The sequence below is a fragment of the Papilio xuthus genome, unplaced genomic scaffold (assembly GCF_000836235.2).
Source record: "Papilio xuthus unplaced genomic scaffold, Pxut_1.1 DF825928.1, whole genome shotgun sequence".
In the NCBI taxonomy this organism is placed as follows: Eukaryota; Metazoa; Arthropoda; class Insecta; order Lepidoptera; family Papilionidae; genus Papilio; species Papilio xuthus.
The window spans coordinates 8,087,543-8,110,351 of NW_013532721.1; the positions used below are offsets into that span (position 1 = coordinate 8,087,543).

Sequence of the window (22,809 nt, forward strand, 5' to 3'; positions counted from 1 at the left end):
TTAAAAGTGTTTAGGCCATAGTCAGCCACCAAATTAATATTTACTTTTAAAAATGTAAAAAAGCACTACGTGGGAGATGTATTAGAAGATTACCTTAAAATATCTTTTTTTTGTCAAACATCTTGTAGTTATATCTTAAAACCAATTATAAAAGAGTCGTTACTAATCTTATATCTAATTATACAACGATCCCGGTCGCAAGCAATCACCCTATGAATTGAATTTAAAACACACCGCCAAGATGGTAACTGCCCTTACATGCGGTTGAGGAATAAATCACAATATTTTTTTTTCGTACAAAAGAAATAATAGTGCCGTGACTCGGTACTGAGTTATCGCGTGGTCCAATCGACAAGCGATGACGGCTCCTTCGTTCTGTATTTAACTGTTTTATAGCTTGATATAAATGATTTATACGAAAGCGAATGTTAACACGAAGCTTACATAACGTTTTTTAGACCTTGTTAGTTTGGAATTAAATAAATAACCGAAATAAAAAGTAAAATGAATTTATTACAATGACTGATCGATGCAAGTTTATATTGTTTTTGTGAATAAATAGAAAAATGTGGACTGTGTTTTTAATACATATTAGTTAAATTTATATACACGTTACAAGTTAAAGGTATAAAAAGTGGAATAAATTATCCCTGAGTCGATCATTAAAATGTAATGGGCTCACCTCCTGTCGTGTTGATCCAAATAAACAACTTTTCTGTTGTTTGTCGACTAATTAATGTGAAATAAGAATGATAGATTTTTTTCATGTATAACAAAAGACGACGGTATTCTGTCCTTGGTTATAAAATTTAGTAGACTCGATAAAAGTTGGCGGCACTGGCATTCATTGTATATTATGTATACGGTTAGTTTTTACACGCCCATACACCATTAAAAAGTTTGAAATAATAGCGACTATGATATATTCACTGAACCATGCCGCGTCATAAAAATCCAACTCATAAGCTTCTAACTATCTAGTTAATAATAAATAAACGTTTCAAAGCTTACTAATGAATACTTAATGTTCCATAACTTACGCCACACATGCTCTCTGCTGCGCGTGTGTGGGTGTAAAACCATATTTAACTGAGCGAGTGTGCATCATTTCTTATTAATTAATGCGCGCACACATAAATCAGTCGAGGTTCGTTAGAGCAGGAACAACGCAACAGAGGACTTTCACATTCTTTATTTTTTCGTCTCATGCTCAAAAGTTTTAAAGTATGAAGTAAATCATAAATTAATTGGATTTCATATATTTTAATATTACTACAGAAGCCTTATTATACACCGTACGGAAAAAAACAATTATATGAAGATCCTTAAGGTTATATGATTTAAAACTCTTAAATTAATTTTGTGTTTTTCATGAGTATATCCAGTGTTTAAGATTCGCATTGAGCCTAAGATATCAGTGTTTTAGTCGCTTCCAAAGAAGTGGCATAAAATAGATGAATAATCGATTATAGTTCCATTTACGTGTAACGGCAATTACCTGGGCGCGATGCCTCCAGCGGCGCATCGTGATGCGGTCATTTGCTGCTAGTCCTTGCATCATTTACTTATTTTTTGTTGGATACTAAAATGTTTAATAACTTATAACGTTTACAGCTTAAGAATTCAAAGACAAGTTCACTATTTTGATAAAATCTGTTTATTAAAATTGTTTCTAATAGTGTTTTTATTTAATTTTGGTTTTGCTTGCTTTCTATTTTTTGTTTTATAACTTCCCGGTTGATTTTTCGTAATTGATACAAACATTTCGAATGTACTAATTAATTTTTTATTTGAGTCTCTTGCTGTCATACGATAGTATTCCGATATGCACCAGACAGTACCGCGGAGCCGCTACATCGCTCCGCTTCGTCGACATGTGTTACCAATTAGTACGATGATCCAGCCACGATTCACTCTCAAACCGCCGACGTTTGCGTTTTATTGACTATCATGTCCTAGCTTATATACGTTACTGCACATGATAGCTGGGTTCTTTTCTCGTTTTATTATTAAATCTAGTATACTTCATTTGAAATATAAGTCTTGTAATCTACAGGTGGGTTCATATCAAAATTTTTGGAATGATTTATTTGTAAAGATAAAGAGTGAAAATGAACAGGAAGCTTATCTAATAGTAAGTGTTGACTTTTGATTAATCTACTAATTAGATGCGATAATAAAATTTCCTGCATTTATAACAGACTATTCCTCATATATTTTGCTTGCAATTAACCTTTCAAATTTCGAACGCCAAAAAACTTTTGATGTTTTATTTCGATCTTTTCCTTAGCTCCATGCAGGAACTAATTCATTAATCCTAATCAGTCTTTGTTATTCATCATGCACGGAGTCAGTTCGCTCTTCAAAGCAATGTGTATCAATTTAGAAATGCCAACTTCCTCGTACAGCACTTGCTTGTAATTTTAGTGTTGCTATGAAATACTTAAAGCCTTTGATGTGTGCGGCCGGCATTCAGTTTATGCCCTTTGTAAATTAAATGGCTTGATTTTTATAGTTTAGATGGAAATGAGAGATTATGACACTTGAGTGTTCTTGTGTTGGAATTGTAAGGATTTTGGGCACGTGCTCTGTAGTCTTTTATGAGGTTTTTGTTCTTACTATTAATGTTCCTTAAGTTTGGTCATTTTGTAAAAAACTCCTTGATACCTATTTTTGGCCTCTTAAAACTGCGTCGGATTGAAAAGACTAACGGTTTCATCTTTGATATTTACATCCTCTTTACTAGAACCTTTTTACTTCGGTGTTACCCGTCTACATTAATAACAATATTTGATTTTAACATACTTACCAATTAACAATTGCTGAGTATTGTCATATGATTGAAGATCCATAAATCCATCTTCATAGTAAGCATTAAAAGAAGAACAATATTAACAAAAATAAAAGTTTCTGTTCGATGAATACAATTGCCAATATAACTTTTAAATACTTTTGTCATTAACAAAATTAAAAATTCTAGACCTAAATCTTAAACGAAGACGCTAATAGATACTTTATTTTCTACAGAAATAGAGTTCAAAGTCACACTGACCACTTTGACAGGGCACGCAGTCGTTGGTCCTCTGCACGGCTTGTCCTTGGCAGGGGGCGCCTCCGTTGAGCGGGTGTGGTTCAGTGCAGGTGCGAGTGCGTCGCTGCCCGCCCGTCGCGCGTCCGCCGCACCGGCATTGAGTCCAAGGGCCCCACGGCGACCAGCCGCCGTTCACTGCATACACAAAGAAATTTAAGAGGGTGATCAAAGGGTTAACAGCCGTTGTACGGTAAATGAGGTCATGTTTTTACATCTAGTGTTATACCACAAATATATGATTAAACGTAGATTTCTAGTTAATGATAATGACTGGAACGACGATATGTTTCGTATGTAAATTTTGGTGTCAGTAATCAACAAGTGATATGCTCTGGACTAGACAAAACGCAACAAATTAAGTAAAAAAATAAGATACCTTTAGGTTTAAGTTTGTCTGATGAAATTATCACGAATTCCAAATACAACAATTTCCATTCCGACTTCAAAAGCTTTATTTAATCGTCCAAAATCCCACAACATTAACAACACCTGGATTTTTCCAACGTAATCGAACCCGATGTGTTAAATTCAATTAAATCCATTAACATTAAAAACTCTGTATAATGAAGCTATTCAACGTTAAAATAAAAGCTGAATAAGGCAAAATAAGTTTCGGACACGCAAATGTAAGGAACACAACAAAATATAATTTATATCTATGACTACGATCATGCATGTAGCCAGGACATGCTAGATGGCGTGTTGGCCTAGCCCTAGCCTAACCTGCGCTCTGCCTAGAATGTATTAATTATACCTTAGACCATTGTTATACAAGTCAAAGATAGAATACATTTGATATGTTCCAATTTGAATTTCTAAATCATTCCTTTTATGGCAAAAGATTGTTAGTGCAAAAAGGCGACTTCACCTCAAATTTGATCGATTTTAAAAAGGTCAATTTTCATTATTTAATTTATCAAATAATAGAAAACGTTTATAAACGATGTAGGTGACTTCCTATATATTTAAAAAAAAAACACTATACAGTCACACATACGCACACACCCTCTCATTGGTGACCCCGGCGTGATCTGAACACGCAACCCCCTCATCTTCTTCCTCTTACTGTTTTTTTTTTATTGAATGAGATTTTATGGTTCCAATTTCTTATAATTTAGTCATTATTTTTGCCCTTAATGTAATCAGAATAAAACTAGAAAGTCAAATCTTACATTAGTAATAGATAAAGTAAATCTAAATATAAAAAAAATTTACTATTTTAGGAAGAAAATCAGAAAATGAGCCAGTGTATTGACTAGCCTTACTAAAATGTAGACGTTTAATCCCCTCACTATTCATTCACAAAACAAAACAAGAATAATTCTGACACTGGACTTTGTAACGAAAGCACTTTATTCGCGCCAAAGGATTCTTTCTCATCATTATCTCAGTAAAGCACGATTACGTAATGTATCAAGTCTCGCTTTCAAATATTACAAAGAAAAAACTTTAAATCATACCATAATTTCCCATAATAATTTCCCTACTCAGAGTATCCTGGGGATATCCTAAAATGTTGTATAATAGCCGATACTTCCCTAAATTACTGGTAATGGTGAACATCACATTATCTTAACGGTTATAAATTGTCAGATTTCACAGCTACGCCACATGCTGCCTACATCGAGTACGGGACACAAATTGGTATTAATGGAGTCGTTTTTTTTTTGTTGAAACTTCAGACAAACATATGGGACACTAAAACAATACATAAATTAAATTGTGAATCACCAAAAAGAATCACAAATTTATACTGTATTATATTTTTATTAATAAATTATTTATAAACTTTTCGAAGACATCCTACTGATATTATAAATTCCAATGTTTGGATGGATGAATGGATTGATGTTTGTTAGAAGGTGTCTCCAAAACGACTGAATAGATCTCGCTGAAATTTGGCATAGGTGTAGAATATATCCTGGCAGAACACATCGGCTACTAATTAATCTTTCATTCCGCGCGGACGGAGTCGCAGGCGATATCTAGATAAGTAAAAATAATATATCCTCAATTGAAATTACTGTTATCATTGTCTGTCGCCCCATAGTATACAGTTCGTTAGTAGATCTGTTTTTAAAACATAAAGAAAGCTTTAACTTGTTGTTTTTGAGTAGAAGAGAGTTGTAACACCGAATATTAAGATCAGGACGACCACCCGCGGTACCAATTTAAGTATTTTCTCGACTATAAAAATTAATAGCTCCCATTAGCGTTAGGGTTTTGTTATTAACCCATTAAAGTACTGTTAATATAAACAATGATGTTCTTAACAGAAGAAAATCTATAAAACTTGGAATTCGTATTAGATATCTGGCCAAATGGGAAAACAAGGTGATGGGGAATTAGTTGAAGCTGTTTAAATAACACTAATGGACTGCAACTTTAAGAAAACAGTTTTAGATAGTGAAAAAAGTTGGAGGGAAATAAAGTAATATTTTTCGTATAAATTCGAAACACAATGATTGTCAAGTACCTGATCCGAATGTTTTTCCGAAAATAGAGTTTAAAAACAATTTTGTACGGTTATGAAAATAACATAGACTATGTTATAGCCATTTCAAAACAACATTTATACTAATATTAAAAAGACGAAAGATTTGATTAGTTTTTTCTTTAATTTCGCGAGGACGAAGTCGCGGGAAAAGCTGTATTTATATATTTTAGTTTATCTGTAACTATTGGTGGATGACGTAGCGCGGGAAACTGTTTGTGTACTCCGTCAATTCCGGCTTTAGAAACGAAGGTTCTAATTGGAACTGTTAGTTCGGGTACAAGCTGAGACCAATTACGTTTATTAGAGGGCTTCGAGCCCTTTGTGTTTGTTCTATGGCAGTTGTAGCGCTTACATGCGAATTGGACAATATATTCTCGTTATCACATCGATGGAAAGTGTTCGCTGCACTGACTCACTAATTGTTTTATTTCTTAGTCCATTTTATTACTTTCTGGTTATCTAGATAAAGCGAACAATTGCATTTTGTAAGTAACAAAGCACGTAGTAACTACTTTTCATTTGTAAATACTCTCTCTTAACCATATCTACCACACGCTTATAAAATAATCTGTTAACATTAGTGATTGAGGAACGGTCATTCATGTCAGGAAAAGTCATTGACGAACTGTATGCATGACAAAATTACAAATTATGACGTGACAATCTGAAACTTTATTAAATTATTATATATGCGTGTATTATAACGAAATTGTAATAATTAATTGGCATGGCTATTATTATAATAACCATAGGAACTAGCGGCCTAGCATAAACTTCAGCTATGCCAAGTCGAAGGTGGCGATTGCAATCAGTTAGCGAGGCGCCATATTTCCAAGATGGCGTGGGCGATCGCAGCGCCCCTAATGACTCTCCCATGCGCCGGCGCACTGCTATATAATTGCAAGGCATCGGCTCGTGCCCTTTGATCTCAATGAAGTAAAGATAGTTATTATGCACAAGTGAGGGTGAAATGAGCATTAAATAGCACCGAGACCCGTCTGCCGTCCTATAAATTGCAAATGAAATAATGAAAGCGATGTCTAAGGCTCGTTAGCGCACGCAGCATTAAACTGTCTAAGCCTTCCTGCGGTTATCATTCGATTTATTGTTGTAGGATTACGAGTTATTAATGTAATGGAAATGCAATCAACAAAAGCAAAGGTTAACCAGGTACACTCTGATATTAACTTTAAAGAGCTCTTTGAACTAATTTTATAACAAAAATATTAAGAAAAGTAGCTTTTAAAAGTAAGTATGCTAAGATGGATGTGTGGTGTGACAAGGAAGGATAAAGTTAAAAATGTGTATATTAGAGGAAGTTTGAAAGTAGCGCCAGTGATCGAGAAATTGAGGAGTAAAAGATTAGCGTGGTTTGGACATGTTATGAGGAGGGATGATGATGATTAAAGCAAAAAAGCAATGAGATTGAATGTGGATGGCTACAAGGGTAGGGGAAGACCAAAAAAAGTATGAAATGACTGTGTGAAAGAGGATATGCGTAAGAAGGGGGTAGACTCGGATATGACGGCTGATAGAGATGTATGGAGGAGTAGTTCATACTGTGCCGACCCTCGATAGGGATAAGGGCAGGTTGATGATGATGAGCTTTTAAAAGTATCAAAACTCTAAAACGTATTTTAAAACAAACTTAGGTGTGTTAATATTTTTAAGTATTTTGATTTAAATATAGATAAATGTATTCATAACAATATCATAATTAGTGAAACACATGGTATCGCAGAAGTTAACGAATAAAAAAAATAACAAAATTTTCACCATTGTACAAAGTAGACACGCAAACAAACGCTCAGTATTTACATTCCTTTATAAAGTTATTGTTTTAAACTCACCATAGACGGTCAAAAGCGCCGGCTCAGAAACTCTCTTGCCGGCGATATTTTCAGCCACGCAACTGTAGTTAGCCATGTCCTGGGAACAAAAGACTCTTGTAATCACCAATTATCACGACATATATTTGTTTGTTTGTAATAAACAAAACCACGAGTTCATATTTGAAATTCTTTAACGCTAACGGTAGACGGAATGAGGTTAATAATTCCAAAGGCATACCTGTTGGCGTGTAACGAAATTTTATTACATGTTTTATGGAAATTACACAAAAAATTCAATTTTCTTAATTGATAAAGTGAAAAGAAAAAAAGAATTTGTTAATTGATTATTAATAGATGTATGAGCCGTTATAAATTAACATATTACAAAATAAATTTATTCAATAAAACGAAGAAATATTTTTTACAAATCTTACTAATATTTTACTTCCTACTAATATTATAAATGCAAATGTTTAGGTGGATGGATGTTTGTTTGTAGGTATCCTTAGAACGGCTTCGTGGATCTCGCTGAAAGCTGGCATAGATATAGAACATAGTCTGGAAGACCACAGGCTACTAATTTTGTTTTATTTTTATTCCGCGCGGGCGGAGTCGGGGTCGACAGCTAGTAGATTAAATAAAATCGTTTGAACACGAGTGGTGCGAAAAGAACATAATCAGTTCATAACTCTAAAGGTAATTTTCTAAAATTTTTTAAAATTACTAAAATACCTCTCTAGTTAATTTTCATGTCTTTTGTGTAACATTTACTCGTAGCTTCGATTCAGAATATAGTATCAATAACAGTCGTCAAAGACAACGTTCCATACGCCTACGCCGCGACTGCGGAGTTCGGCCATAACTCTAGCCACCTAATGATACAATGTTTAAATATGTAGAGAAAACTATTAACGTTTTTAACTATTAAAGTTACGACAAAAAGGTTTCAGATACAGTTTCGTTTAATTAGTTCAATTTTAAAATATAACCTAAAAATAAAAAAAAACTTAATAAAAGACCTATAAAATTGACGTCGCGAATTAAATTATTATTTCTCCTAAATACTGAATAGAGAAAATTGTAAACAATTAAAGAAAACAAACATCTCTTTGCATTAATCATTTCAAAATGATAAAGCGTTTTTCTCCCTATAATCAACAAGTAGGTGGTCTTTAAAATACGAGTAAAATTCATGTTGCTGCTTTAAATCACAAAGGATGTGTTCATTAATATAAACGGCGCACACGACTCATGATTATAAACATTACATTTAATTAAGAACGCTCTCCTACACCTTTGTGCCCAGGGATAATGTAGCAGGCTACAATGAGAGAGACGAGAATGACAGTGCCTGCTATTAATCCATGTCTGGCTTTACTGGCTAATTAGTACACGCTGTGCAGCGGGAACCGGAGATGGTATGAAAAGCCCGCGATACTGTGGTTTTGGATATCATTGCTGTGGGCACATACAGTGTGTTCTTGTTCTTAAATTAATACTAACATTATATTTTATTAGGAAACTAAGGAGTTAATATCAGTACAGAAAATGTTCAGATATTTGGTTTTAACAAATTGTTAAGTTTGTGACCTGATGATTTAAAAAAAAAAAACAATAAATTAACCTAAGAGTTGTTGTCAACAAGATACATGTACTGAATTAAATTAATCCTGAACACAAGCTTGCGCTTTTATCAACGAGTCCAGCGAAGCTTTGAAAGAGTACGCCCGCGCCTGGACGCAAAAGGACGAGCGCGCGGTGACTTGTGTCGCAATTAATAAACGTCAGTCCGGCCCGACTAATTAGTCGCAGTCGCTTCCAGATAAAACAAACAATTCGCGACAAGACGACAAGATGTCGCGATCGCGGCCGCTGATGGCTACGCCTCTGTGCGTAACGAGGCAACGATTGACGTCCTTTAATCTAATTAAAATCTGTAAGGGCACATGGCTTAAGGAAAAAGGATTAAGTTTAGCCTAACTGGTGCGTGTTAGTAATTTTTTGTTCAATTATAAAATTAATACTTTTAGCGATTCCATGGATGTTTAAATGTCATTTTATCGCATTTTACGATTGTGGCAATTAACCCACGAATGTTTTGCGATAAGTTGCGGCACGAAACTTTTTTTATTGAGCGTTAAATAACAAGGCAGCAGTTATTAATCAATTAATCAGGCGCCAGGAAATTTAACGATACATGTATTACATCATTTGATTTAAAACAATCCCTTAGTTAAACTCCGATTATGTGTCGCCAAATGAAACACGTCTCTTACAGGATGTGACTCACGCAGATGACTAATAAAATATTAGCCGGGATATCGGATTAAGGTCCTTTTGTCTTGAGAATTAATAACCCGTTTCGCTTGAACATGCTCTTAAATTGAAACTCTTTGCTTAGCTTAAAGCGAAACTCTCAAGACCTAATTCTTACACGTGGTTGTAACGTTTAAGTGCGTTATCAATTGTTTGTTCTTGTGGTTTCATGAATGATAATCGGACTGTTATAATGATTTATTGTTCCATTAATTTTATGAACAAAGACGGGAAAGATTTAAGGCATACTTATAAAATGTGTCTGACACGTGGTTGAAACATTGGCTTTAAAATGCGCCAGATTTGAGATTGGAATCACAACATTGTAACGTTCTTTTTTTGAAAATTCGAACTCCGTTCCTTCAAAGGATTTGAGACGTAATGAACTTGGTAGTATGTATTGGTAACTTTAGTTTTTCTATAAATAAAACTAGACAGGGAATCGACGCATAAAGAATTACATATCAATCATTTTACCAGCTGCCTTTCATAAAACGCAATAGCGTGAGGGCATGGGGTGGTACCACCGAAACTAAATGTCATGTGTCAATTATAATTATACCATACAAAAGTTATTTCTTTTTAGTAATTATCGTCCCGTTTTGATGCTGTGTGACTTTTATCTCATTTTATTATAATTCAATTTTCATTATGTTTATTTGTATTAATAGTATGGGTACATTTTTTTCTTACAAAAAAAAAATATATGCCAATCTTATAACCGCGATACATCCTTATAAGAAAAATTATTTAATAAAAAACCTAACTACTAGAATTGTATAAAATGTCATACGTCTTCCTTTACATTAAAAATCCAAGGTCATCATTTAAGAAATTCACATAAACATACCTGTAATGTTGCTCTAGATATAACGAGGTTTCCTTCAGCTGATATCACCACGTTGTGGTCCTGCTGCAGCGGTGTACCGTGTTTCAACCAAGCGACGCGGGGCGGCGGCACTGCTTCGGGAGGGGAGCACCGCAGCGACGCCGTAAGACCCGCTTCCACTGACGTTGGTGACGGCGACATTGTAAACTGCTTCCTTATATCTGTAAGGCATATAATTTTCGTTCGAATAAGTTATACTTGGAGATAAATATTTACAAATTAAAAAAACTTTTCTAGCCAATCAAAACAACCGGGAAGCGTTAAATCGTATTTATAGTTACAACCACAATTTATAGTATAGGTTAGTTTTTCCTGAGTGTGTCATCAAAACCTGATTACCGCAAACAAGTCGACATACACAAAAACATTGGGCCATCATCTTATTGTTTAAGCCAACGACTCGACAACCACATATTTGTGTGGGTGGAAAAAGTAATTAATATCTTCGTTAATAATACGTCGAATATAATTGAGACGTCAGTATTTAATAATGTGACAGAAGCCGATGGCCCGCATATCGAATCTAATTAAGGAATAAAAAGCGGACATCGCTCACATCTCGTATGACAGTCACATGTCAATAATAATCGAGACATTGTCAAAAGCGAAACTTTGCGAATGAATTCAATAATAGCTGTTATTCGAGCAATTTCTTTCATAATTCGTTACTCGGCTGGCTACAAATTTAAATAGTAAGAGAAAGCGTTTCAGCGGGGTTAGACAAAGTGCATTCGCTTCGATATGATTCCATTACGAACTTCGAAATTGTATGACAAACTGACGCGCGACAAGACAATCACGTGAATTATTAAAAGTTATTGACAGTTCTATACTTTACTTTGTATCTAACCCCGCATAAGTTTTTTACGAACATAATATGTTCTATTAAGTTTCGTAAATATTATGACACGTTGTTGTGTTTCGTGATTGTTATTATTTTTACAACTTAAATATAACACGAAGTGATACCTTTGGTGGTTATTTGTAAAATCCGTTAACTCGTAAATAGACATTTGTAAACAAATAACCTTAGTTATACTGAGTCAATTAATTAACTACGCAATAATGACGCCTTTAGATTCCAAAATCAAAAGTATTTTAGACTTCATTATTCATCATATTTCAGTAAGAACACAATTCAAACATCTATCTAGATTAGTAATTGAAAATGTCCCCGCGATCTCTTCTAAATTGTACCACACCGTGTCTCCTGTCTTCCCATGTCAATCCTAATAAAAAATCGTAACGACAACGTCGCTTGTACAACGCTCGACGGCCGCTCGCCGCTCGGCCTACTACCTATAATTGCCTTTATTAATCAATTTAACGCTGTTTAGCCGTTCATCGGCTAATCGCATATAAATGCAATGGCATAATTGAACTGTTATAGTAATTTTGATACTACTACGTGATACGTTTTGATCAGTCTAAAGTGCTATGGAGCGGGTAAAGTGCTGATTCTCTTAATTGTTTTTTTCTCGATACTTACTAACTTACTACTTTATCGGATAACTGACAAAAAATGTTCTATGCAGATGCAAACATTAAGCGCTAAAGATTTTAACTAACAGTTTCTAACTAAACAGAGTCCTTAATTTAATATTCCGTAGAAATTCCAGAACAACAATATTTCAAAATTCCTTTTCATTCATAAAAATGTATCATACATTTATTACCTTCTTAATGTAAATGTTCAGAAAAACTGCAATGAATTCATAATTTAACTTAATACTTTCGTAGGCAAGAGAAATGGTCCCGTAACGAACAGCGCAGCTGCGCCATCTCTTATGATTTACGTTAATACACGAAAAAAGATATCCCGACAACACGCGGTGCTCGAATAAATCTCAACTTTGTTACTGCAATTAATTATTAAAACAAAGAAAGATCAGCAACATGAAAGGAAAAAAAATTACTATTCTTGACCAACGAAAAATACGAAACTTTTATATAACATTATATTAATTGCCACACTCACAGTCGTGTATAATTACATGTTGTACATTTCTTTCACATAATGTGCGCTAAGGGACTCCCTTAATCAGCAATTAACTTTTATAAGAGTAGTGGTGAATCCTTGTATACCATTTAATGTTGCTGAGGCGAACAAACTGACAAGAGTAAAATCTATAACTGAATTTTGAAAGCTGAAAGCATATCCATTTGAATGATCCTTTAAAGCTGCATACGTTTTATAAGAGCGCTAACCTCATGTTTCGAAATTCACTCGGCTACCGCAGCGGCGAACAATAAAACTGACACATCTTAGCGCATCGCGGGTGCGGGTGAGGCGCGGGAAAGGCACGGGCGGGTAATGGAGCGAGCATTCACCAGATTTATGGCTGCGTTCGCTCAGACCACTTCACAGTTGAAACGTTCATTTTGCAGTGCGCGAACCGGTGCATTAGTTACTCTAAACGCGCTCCATGTGATATATGGGGTCGGATGTAAAAATACTAAAGTAAAAGGTTGCTAAGGCAAACTAATGTCGCGTACCAATAAAATGTTTATGTTTACGTTCACTGGGAACTTTTGTCGTTAGACTAATAGTGCAAGCTGGAGACAAAGCTATTATAAATTTTCATTTTCATAAAAAAATAAAAAAAACTTAAAAATAAGGCAAATTTACGGTTTCGGTTAGTGCCAACATATAGAATCAAAGAGTTCAAACATTAAACTAATTTTTATCGCGTAAACAAACGCGTGAATAAAAACTTCTTGTACTAAGTGCTATTAAATATTCACATGTTAATTAATACTAAGTTATTACATTTGCCGGCGGTGTCATTGTAAAGTATGGCAAATGTTGGACAGATGGCGCGCGGCGTAATGCTGCCGACATTAAAGGATTAGCCTGAAGTCACAACACTATACTTCGATATAAATTAGACTCTCAGCAGCTGTGTACTTTTACAATATTTTCAAACGAAAATCACCGCTCGTGAGATAAAGTTGTTCAATGACAAAAACATACCATAATAATAACATAACAGATCACATAACATCTCCAGAAAACTTAATATATTTTTTATGGAAACAGAAAATTAATGAACTACTAGCGCGTAGACATCTGAAAATATGTATTAATGTTCAAAAACTCACCGCAACGTAAGATATATATCAGGACGATATTCAAGAGTAGCTAAAGTAAATTGTCTATGCCAAGGTAATTCAGTGTTCAGTTTTTCAGTCAAGTGGATAGTAAAAGACCATATCTTAGATCCTAAATCATATGTCTCAAGCAGTGATATACTACAGTTAAAAGTTTTCAACTACTAACAATCGTATGAAATCGTGGAAAATTCTCCAATTCTCAGTTAGTGAGCGTGAATGATAAAGGGGAGTTCGCGTAGCGCAATAAATTAACCAGACTACGTTTCATTTCCTGTATAGGATTCGTATCAACGGAACCCAAGTGGGCGGGAATTAAACCGCGCTTGAACTTTGCAACTTGTAAACGTGCAAAACGCTGTCTTCAACTTGGTCTCATACACCCATTTTAAATTACAACCGTTCAATACTGGAGGACAATGAATAGTTGGACAAGTAGATTTTTATTTCAATAGCTAAGCTAAGCATTTAAGAAAGAAATATTTCCAAGTCTATAATTTATACGTAATAGGACAGGTAAAATTTAAATATACATCTTTAGGTACTCATAAAAGTAACATTAGTTCTTCCTTAACGTCTCCCCATGGCTTACATGTATACTTAATTTAACACGTGCTCATCGATCCATTAAAAAGTACCAGGATAATAACTTAAGAGACAATTTAAACGCAGTGGGTAGCTCTAAATCTTTGACTGAGAGACTTAGAACTGACACTTTTACGCACACTGCGATATCGCGCGTACATTCATTAATAGAGGAATAGATGGCAGTTGTGAGTGTATTTAAAGCTCTCAGGGAACAATTAAAACTGTCAGAAGGAGAATTTAGACCGTTTGTGTTACACACGGCTGCTTCGCGCAATTAGGACGGAGTGGGAACGTCTTACTCGCTTTCGCCTCTGTTTCGAGTATATTTAGACGTTTATGAGTTTCAACTCCGCGTGTTTATTCTGATTCTCGTTTAATTTACTTCTTGCGATTTTATTGTCTTTGTACAAAGCCGCTTTGAATGCTATAAAGGATGCGTATTTATTTTTACTAATACTTAAGTACATCTATAAATATGTTATCGAATATAAGCAATGATATACCAACGTATATGCAATTCCAACTAGTACATGATAAGATTGCATTTTAGTAGATAATTCTGCCTTATTTTGATAAAACTGTACATTTTAAGCTCATCGCTTTTGTTTCTTATTCCAGCTACCACAGGATTAAACTCAATAATATAAGTTAAGAGATAAAAAGTAATTTCTCACCATCAGTCTAATCCTAGAAACACCAAAAAGACTTTTACCTTAAATAGCTAATCAATAGAGCAATAGGTGTAAATAACAAAACAACAACACTTGATACTGTTCAATATCGCATAGATTTCAATACGGCACGAGTTGCCCCACTGAACGTGGAACTGAACAGCTAATCGCCGCCGTATATTAAGAAATGTCCGACATAAATCTGACAAACGCTCTCTCCGACATTTATTTAATATGCACAGAAGATTTACCTCCGGGGAACATTGAATTTAATCGAGTCCCAGTAATCGATTTTGTGGAGTAGCGTATTGAAGCAATTCATCTTTTGTTGTTACACCTTCGAATTTACATACAATGATTGACGTCTCGTAAGAAAATAAATCAAATATTGCCATGTTTGAATGATCGATAATTGACTCAAAGTTAATGGGATTGCCTTTTATAACGATAATTATTTCGGTCAGTAATTATGGATCGTTTAATTTATTCATGAAGCTTTAACATGTTGAATTATTATTGTCTCAGGTAGGCCTTAAGGAAACAGGTATAATAATGTTTTGCAAAATATTATTTTTCTTTTCTACAACAATCTTTTAAGATTTTAAAATTACATTTCGCATCTAACAACAATCGGCAAGTAATCTTATTGCATAGTAAAGGTTTCAATTTTTGTTTACTAATAGTAAAATATTAAGCTAGAATTTATTATGCAAGTTTATTTTCTTATAGGTGTAGAGTTTTAAAGAAATATTTGCCTACGACTTGGAATGGATAGACACGGCCGGTACAACTGGGTTAGTCTATAATTATCAACGGAAGCGCACTCAAATTATGACTTTTGATGAAATGTTGCTCGGCACCCAATTCGAAGCGGATATAGGGAGTTTTAAAACAGTTTCGTTACATAATGACAGTTGATCGACCTTTTTATTACTCGGATGTTTGTGTATATTTGTATCACACCGAAGAGGTAACATAAAATAAAATATATTTACATTTCTAAACGTAGCAGCGAACAAGTTTGATTTATAGATACGATAAAAGTTTGAACGTTTTAAATAAATATTTGCTCTGGTTCAATACTCACATGCAAGTTTTACAATGGCGGGTTGACTCCGTATGTCTCCTCTACTGCTCCATGCGAAGCAAGTGCACGAGAACTCCTCACTGAAATACTCCTCAACTTGGTCTCTGGTGACGTTGCATTCCGCTTCGACAATCCTGACGCCACTTTGAGGATCGACAAATTCGAACTGAGTGCTGGCCACGGAGCGGACGTCGTTACACTTGAAGTAAACCTGCAGTGCGTTGGCGGCGCGACATCTTAACATGGCTGGTTTATTCCGAACTACAAATGCATGTTGCGGCTCCAATAGAAAAATTGGAAGATCGTCTGTTGAACTTTGTAGTAAATGATCGCCGGAGAGCGACGGCAGCTCGTCTGCGTCATCTCTACTGTCGTGATCATCTTCCTTGTGGGATTCGTGATCGTAATCTTCTTCTAAATAGTCTCTGTGATTAGGCGCTGGGTGATTGTTCTCTGAGTTATAAGGATCTAAGGCCTCGGCTCCCGCGGGATGAGCGTATTCAGGTCGCAGTGGTATTGGCGGAGTTGGGGCGGCTGTGATGTGCTCGGCCTCTGTTGAACTTGACACTTCTGTAACAAAATAATACTACATTTATATTGCGAATAACTATTATTTTTCATACTATAAATTGAATAGCCCCGTAATGAATGTTTTATGTAAACTTTTTAAATAAAGATTCGAAGGACACTAAATTATGACGTTTCCCATGTTGAATTGTCTTTTTCATTAAAATTTACGGAAGCCCTGGGCATGGATAATTAACGATAATAAATGTTCCGCACATGGCAGAAAGAATGTAAGAATTTTAAAATTGTTTACGCACCATCTGTAACCACGGGACGGGAAAAACGGCTTTCGAAAACAAATCTTATTAAGGAAAAATAGATTCTTGAAGGAAATAGCTCTCGGTCCCTACGAAACGGAAATAGAAACACATAGAACGGAAGTGAAACTAATTAAGTTATCCTCGCTTCGTGCGACTCGTGGCTTATTTTTGTACTATTCCTTGCTACGAATAATAATACAATTCTAGAGGTATTACTGTCAACGCCGTTGGAAAAGTAACATACACTGATGTTCTGATAACAATTCCTGAGCGAAATTCCGCAGAGGGTGCTGTAAAATTAAACCCCAATGAAAACTTTATCTTAGCACCAAAAAGTTTCGTTCCAATTTCGCTTAGCAGGAAGGGGAGTTGGTAAAGTAGGGTATACGATATCCAAATATCTATGTTTTGCGTGTAAATAGGCGTGAGTGAGGCGTCAAACCAGGTGCGGACTTTTGGAGAAATCGATGACGAGTGGAGAGAATGCTTTAAACTCAGTTGCCGTTTGTTATAATTGGTGTATTATATTTTACTATCCATACGTAGAGTAGCAGTGTGTTTTTGCATATTAAAATCTTTTTCATTTTCAATACCAAATAAATTTATCGTGGGACTTAGACGATTATGTTTACTGAAACATCTAATCTAAAAAAGTAATTTTAATTTTAAAAATTTATTGCAAGTACTGGAATATTTCGGTAACAATATGATATCGCAATTGATTTGGTCAATATACCTAAATTATTCACACAATAGAAAGTTCACGAAATTTGCCACAAACGCTCATACATTACGACCGGATGTAGCTGATAAAATGTCTACAAGCTTAACTGCCAAGACTTATGCGAGTTCCATTTTGATATTTTGAAAACAAACAAGTATCAAGTGAGATGATTTATTCTATTATGACTTCAATCAATAACGTAGGAACAAGGGCCGTGTCACTTGTTATTCTGACACAGGTAAAATCAATTATAAATAATTTCCTGAATCATCGGCGCTTCGAGCAGACGTTTGATAAAGTCATGTTTATCCCGTGTCTAAGACAAATTTCCCCGTTTGAATTGTGTAATCACTTTATCGTATCGAGTGGCGTCAGTTTTAATTGGTTTTTAGCATTTCAATTTGATTTATAACCGGTATTTCTATATCCATCGTAATCTGGTCCGTCAGTCTAAGTTCAGTAAGTCATTCGATTCGTTTATTTCTTCATCGACACAAACTTCATTTAAATATACAATTCTTGTACAAACTCGTATACCACTTATATTAAGTTATAATCAGCGACCATTTTAACGATTTTAAATGATTGAAGTACTCACGTTTCTTTTCAACAGTTTCGAGTGTTATCTTGGCAAGTGACGAAATCCCGTGTACGCTCTTCAAAACAGCTTGTTAGTCGAAAGTTTGCTACGTGCACCCTATTATATCTTGTCTCGGGCTTATCTAAGATCTAAAGTTGCATGCATAAATTGAAGTTATGAGAATACATTATGCGCTTTTACAAGAAGCGCAACGAAAACTAGCGGACGGACGTCACGATGTGATTGTAAAATGTAAATAAATGTCAGTGCCCCGACAGTCCCGACTGCTGACTCCCGCTCCTAGACAGTCTGCGGACTTCTCTGAATCAAACATGTTCGATGATTTGAATTATTAATATGTTTTACCTATCTTAAGGGCCCTATGTTCACTATTCAATGTAATGTCTCTTAAGTGAATTACTGTCAAATCATCAAGAGAATTCCAACTGTCGACAAACTGTTGGACTTAATAGATTGTTTTCTTACTTTTAAAATACCATTTCAAATCCGACGGGCTGAGGAAATCAGAGAATGCAAATGGAGAAATGCCATATCGCCGCGGCACGAAATATGTTTGGACTGATGAATGTTCGAATTCTTGAGGCGACCGCTAACGAGATCTAAAAACAAACCGAAAACTCATTGAATTGGCGTCGCCGCCCCGTCGTCGCCCCGTCGCCGTTGTAGTCGCCGAACGGTTCAAAGACGCCGACGTTTTGTCCGGCATTCCGGTAATTAAGGTCCCGATCGATACAAGTCACGATAGAGAAGGTCCTTATTGATGGGAAATACTTAATCAACGCCCGGCTCACTGTGGCGGCGGAATGTACAGCCAGCAGATAATAAATTATCTTTAAATTTGCATTGTTTGCTTCATAATAGATGTCTGTAAATGGATCAGCTAATTTAAGTATTTTATTTAATAGACATATCGGTTTTAAATTAGCTTCAGTAGTTTAGTTAGAAATTTAATTTTTAGGAAACATAGCAGAATATATTGGATCCTATTCGTAACAGGAATCACTATGTCGTTTGGCAATGAATATGAATTATTAATTACAAACATAAGTTAGTTAACTATGTTAGTATCAACTTTTAGAATTTGATTGCGTTAAGAATTATCGCATGTATCAGTTGACACATTAATTTGCATATAGAACAAGCCAACGGATTTAACAACCAAGATACGATTACACTTAGAATAAGTATTAATAGCCTCCAACTACTAGATACGGCTGGAGTAAAAGTCAGTACTAAAAGGTCTATTTAACGAGCGTGCCACACACCAGTTTATCACTAAAGCATAACACATGCAACTAATAACGCATAGTATAAGTGCCACTCGAACCAAATACGGATCGAATAAAATGCAGAGAGTGTAATGGATGTAGATATCGGACATTAAACTCTGTCCGGTCTGCATTTTGAGTGCTTCAAGCATTCGTAGCTTCACTCATGCACGGTTAAAGAGCTTTATTTCTCAATGAATTTGATATTCGAAAATTTATATCGTCTTAACGGTGGTTACTATGTTAAAATAAAATCTGTTCCTGAAATAATGTAAGTAACAATACCGATTTTTACTAATGTACGGATTGTACGGTACTATACTATATTTTTTTTATAATAGAAGGGGACAAACGGGCGGCGGGAACACCGAGGTGATCAACGACACCCTTTTACATCCGCAACACCAGAGGAACTACAGATGCGTGGCCGACCTTTATGGAAATGGTATGATCGCTTGTTGCTGGTATCCTTTTATACTACTTATGTTTCTTAAAATTTAGATGATTTTTAAAATATATCGTGTAATAAAATGTTTCAATATAACAGTGCATTATGCTTGTATTATTAGTTTAAGAGAGCAATAAATCAAGGATGATGTGTTTCGATATATTTGAGTCGGGACGTAATAAAATAAAGAGGCGTGGCACAGTCGCTTCACTTGATGTAGTTTACTCGTAAATGCACTTAACGCGGAGGGAGACATAAAAAGATGCTCTGGGAGTAGTTAACGGTGTCGTGGGCGGGATGATTTGCCTGAGACGTTTCCTAAACTAAATCAAATGTTAGAGGGGCTTAAGATGAAGACTACCATTTTGATATACGGCCGCTGTTCCGACGTGACTCATTGCCCGCGCGCGACGACTCTACTCATTGAATGTCGAATACTAAACAATGCCACAGTTTGTTTGTCCATAAATGTCTTGTATTTCTACAACGTGGCAGTAAAAATGTAATATATTTCCTTACATATCACTTTTCTGATAGTTGTTTGTTGTACATTTGTGATCATGAGATAGCTAAAAAGTCTAATCTTTATTTATTGCTCTAAAGTTTTTCCTTTACTTTGCTACAGTCAACGTAAATTGTTTTTTAAATTTCTTTTTTGACCAACCTATTTTAGGATTATACCTTCAAGAGAACTAATTATTTTTTTAAACGCTTTTAACAGACCGTTGGTGGCAGAAAGAAAAGGTGCAAGCGGGCCAATTTCGAATCGCATTAAACTATTCTTTGAACAGTCGCACCGACAAATTCTCACCCTTGTGCGAGAAAAGACACAAAGGCGGACCACACCCACAAAAACTGCTTGAATAGCCTTTACCTTTACGTTGGAAATGTAACACGATATATACAAAGAGTCGTCGAGTGCCAGTCAAGAGGTTCCCAAACAAGATAATCCCTTTGTTAGTGGAGTTATAATGGCGTCTCCGGGGACTCTCCCGCTATTATTTTCTGTTTCATTGCGAGCAGCTGCTGTGTGTCGAGCTGGTGCATCGGGTTTCATTTGATATTCACTTTATTTGCAATACAAATGTAATTTAAAACTTTTTGTATTTGGAATTTGTCCTTGACCATCAGATTGTGTATATTTTTAGGATAAAATTTTTTCTAAACCAAATAGCGAATTTTAAAAGTTTAAACTGTAAAGAATCGTTTTATACATTCATCACACATTTTCTGAGTCCATTTCCCAAGGCCACAAATTCTCTGAGAATCGCATTTAACAATAGACTCTGGCCACTACGTAAAAGAAAAAGATATAAAGCAAGTTTATATAAAAATAACTTCATAATTTTGTTATTAAAAGCTATCTGTTGACTACATAATACAATTTCTACGGATAAAACTTTTAATGGGATTGTCGTGTTCGGAAGTAGCTCTTGGTTCGTCACGATGGAGTGCTTTTTTGCGAGTCCTTCTTTGCCTTATTTTCTATCTCTAATTTTTTTCACTCAGAGATCCCGCAGAGAAAAAAGTGATAATTAATGTCTTCGCTTTATCTTTTTAAACATTTTTGAAAACAACTTAGAAGTTCTTTTTGTTTTTTATTTCTTTTTGATTTGGTAAGTTTGTTATTTAAAAAAAATATTTTATATTTTCTAAAATCTTAAAAACAAAACTCTTTTACACTAAAAATACTGGTTAAAAAAACATATATATTCAGTAATATGCTACTTCTATTGCTTACATCATATTTCATAGATATGTAAAAAGCGTCAACATTTTGCGAAAGGTCACGCTGTACGACAGTATGTCTAGCTGATTATTTTAGAAAAAACATTTTTTGCTGTAAACGCTGATCTAACGGTAACTCAATGTGTGCAGATGACAGTTTTTTTTGCTCTACCTTCAGTTATCTGATCGGAGAGGTGAAGAGAGTCTTTTTAGTAAATTTTTGGCGTTATCTTTCGAGCTTTTTATCACCCTCTTAAAGTTTTTTGGTTAGTTTCAAGAGCCTTGCGTTGAACATTTTTTGCTACTAGATTATCTTTCCTAACGCTTTCATAAGTGGGTAGCTTGTCATTGCTTATTTATATTTACTTAATTTATGAAGTTCTTCTTAGTTTAAAATATGATCTTTTATAGTCACAAATGTTCTTGCAGTTGCTTTCTCGGATCAAATTCTCCGTTTAAACAATATTGTTATATCTGTTTTCACAAAGAACATGACATATTATTATGTTTCATACAGAGATTTCGGTCTTAGAAACCCATGGTTTTTTCACTGTATACGACTAAAAGTTCAGTGTATACAATATTGCTTTTGTTTGATAAATTAAATGTATCGCCTAATTCCATTGTTTTTAATACTTGGACATTTAGCTCATTTTAAATTATTCACATTAATTTATCTATAGATTCTGACATTACCCTGGCTGGTAATTGTAATACTGACCTTGTTTACAATCGACGACGGCGAGCAGCCATAGGACGAGGCATACGGTCCCTGCCCGCGCCATGCTTCACGCGCGACCTCGCATCACCTAAAACAATAAACCATCTTTGACTCTGTGTAAAGCTCCACATTGTTTATTCAGTTCCTTGTACGCTTGTAGATTGAAACTGAGCCATCTAATGGGAGCAATTTAATCATAGATATGAGAGTAGAATTATTATTTCATTGATCATTTGTACTTGTCAACGAATAATTAAAAATACAGACGTATTTTAAACACACACACATATTGCTTAAATGACTAAGAAGATAGAATTTTGTATTCAAATAATGTTAACTAGATGCGGTTTGTTTTCTTTGTAAAAGTAAACGAATCAAAAAGATAAAAGGTAACATCTGTGATCCAAAGG

The 22,809-nt window shown here is 34.9% G+C and overlaps 1 protein-coding gene across 2 annotated transcripts in view; it reads right to left on the reverse strand.

Annotated features, from left to right (window-relative positions):
• LOC106125424 (netrin receptor UNC5C) overlaps positions 1-22,809 on the reverse strand; it is an 80,567-nt gene that overhangs the window by 13,126 nt on the left and 44,632 nt on the right. For both annotated transcript variants that reach the window (XM_013322622.1, XM_013322621.1), the window contains exons 2-6: positions 22,400-22,487; positions 16,083-16,652; positions 10,587-10,786; positions 7,439-7,517; positions 3,053-3,226 (exon numbers count right to left, since the gene is read on the reverse strand). In XM_013322622.1, the coding sequence (XP_013178076.1) occupies positions 3,053-3,226; positions 7,439-7,517; positions 10,587-10,786; positions 16,083-16,652; positions 22,400-22,463 (1,087 nt within the window). In that variant the 5' untranslated portion in view covers positions 22,464-22,487. The remainder of the gene's footprint in view (positions 1-3,052; positions 3,227-7,438; positions 7,518-10,586; positions 10,787-16,082; positions 16,653-22,399; positions 22,488-22,809) is intronic.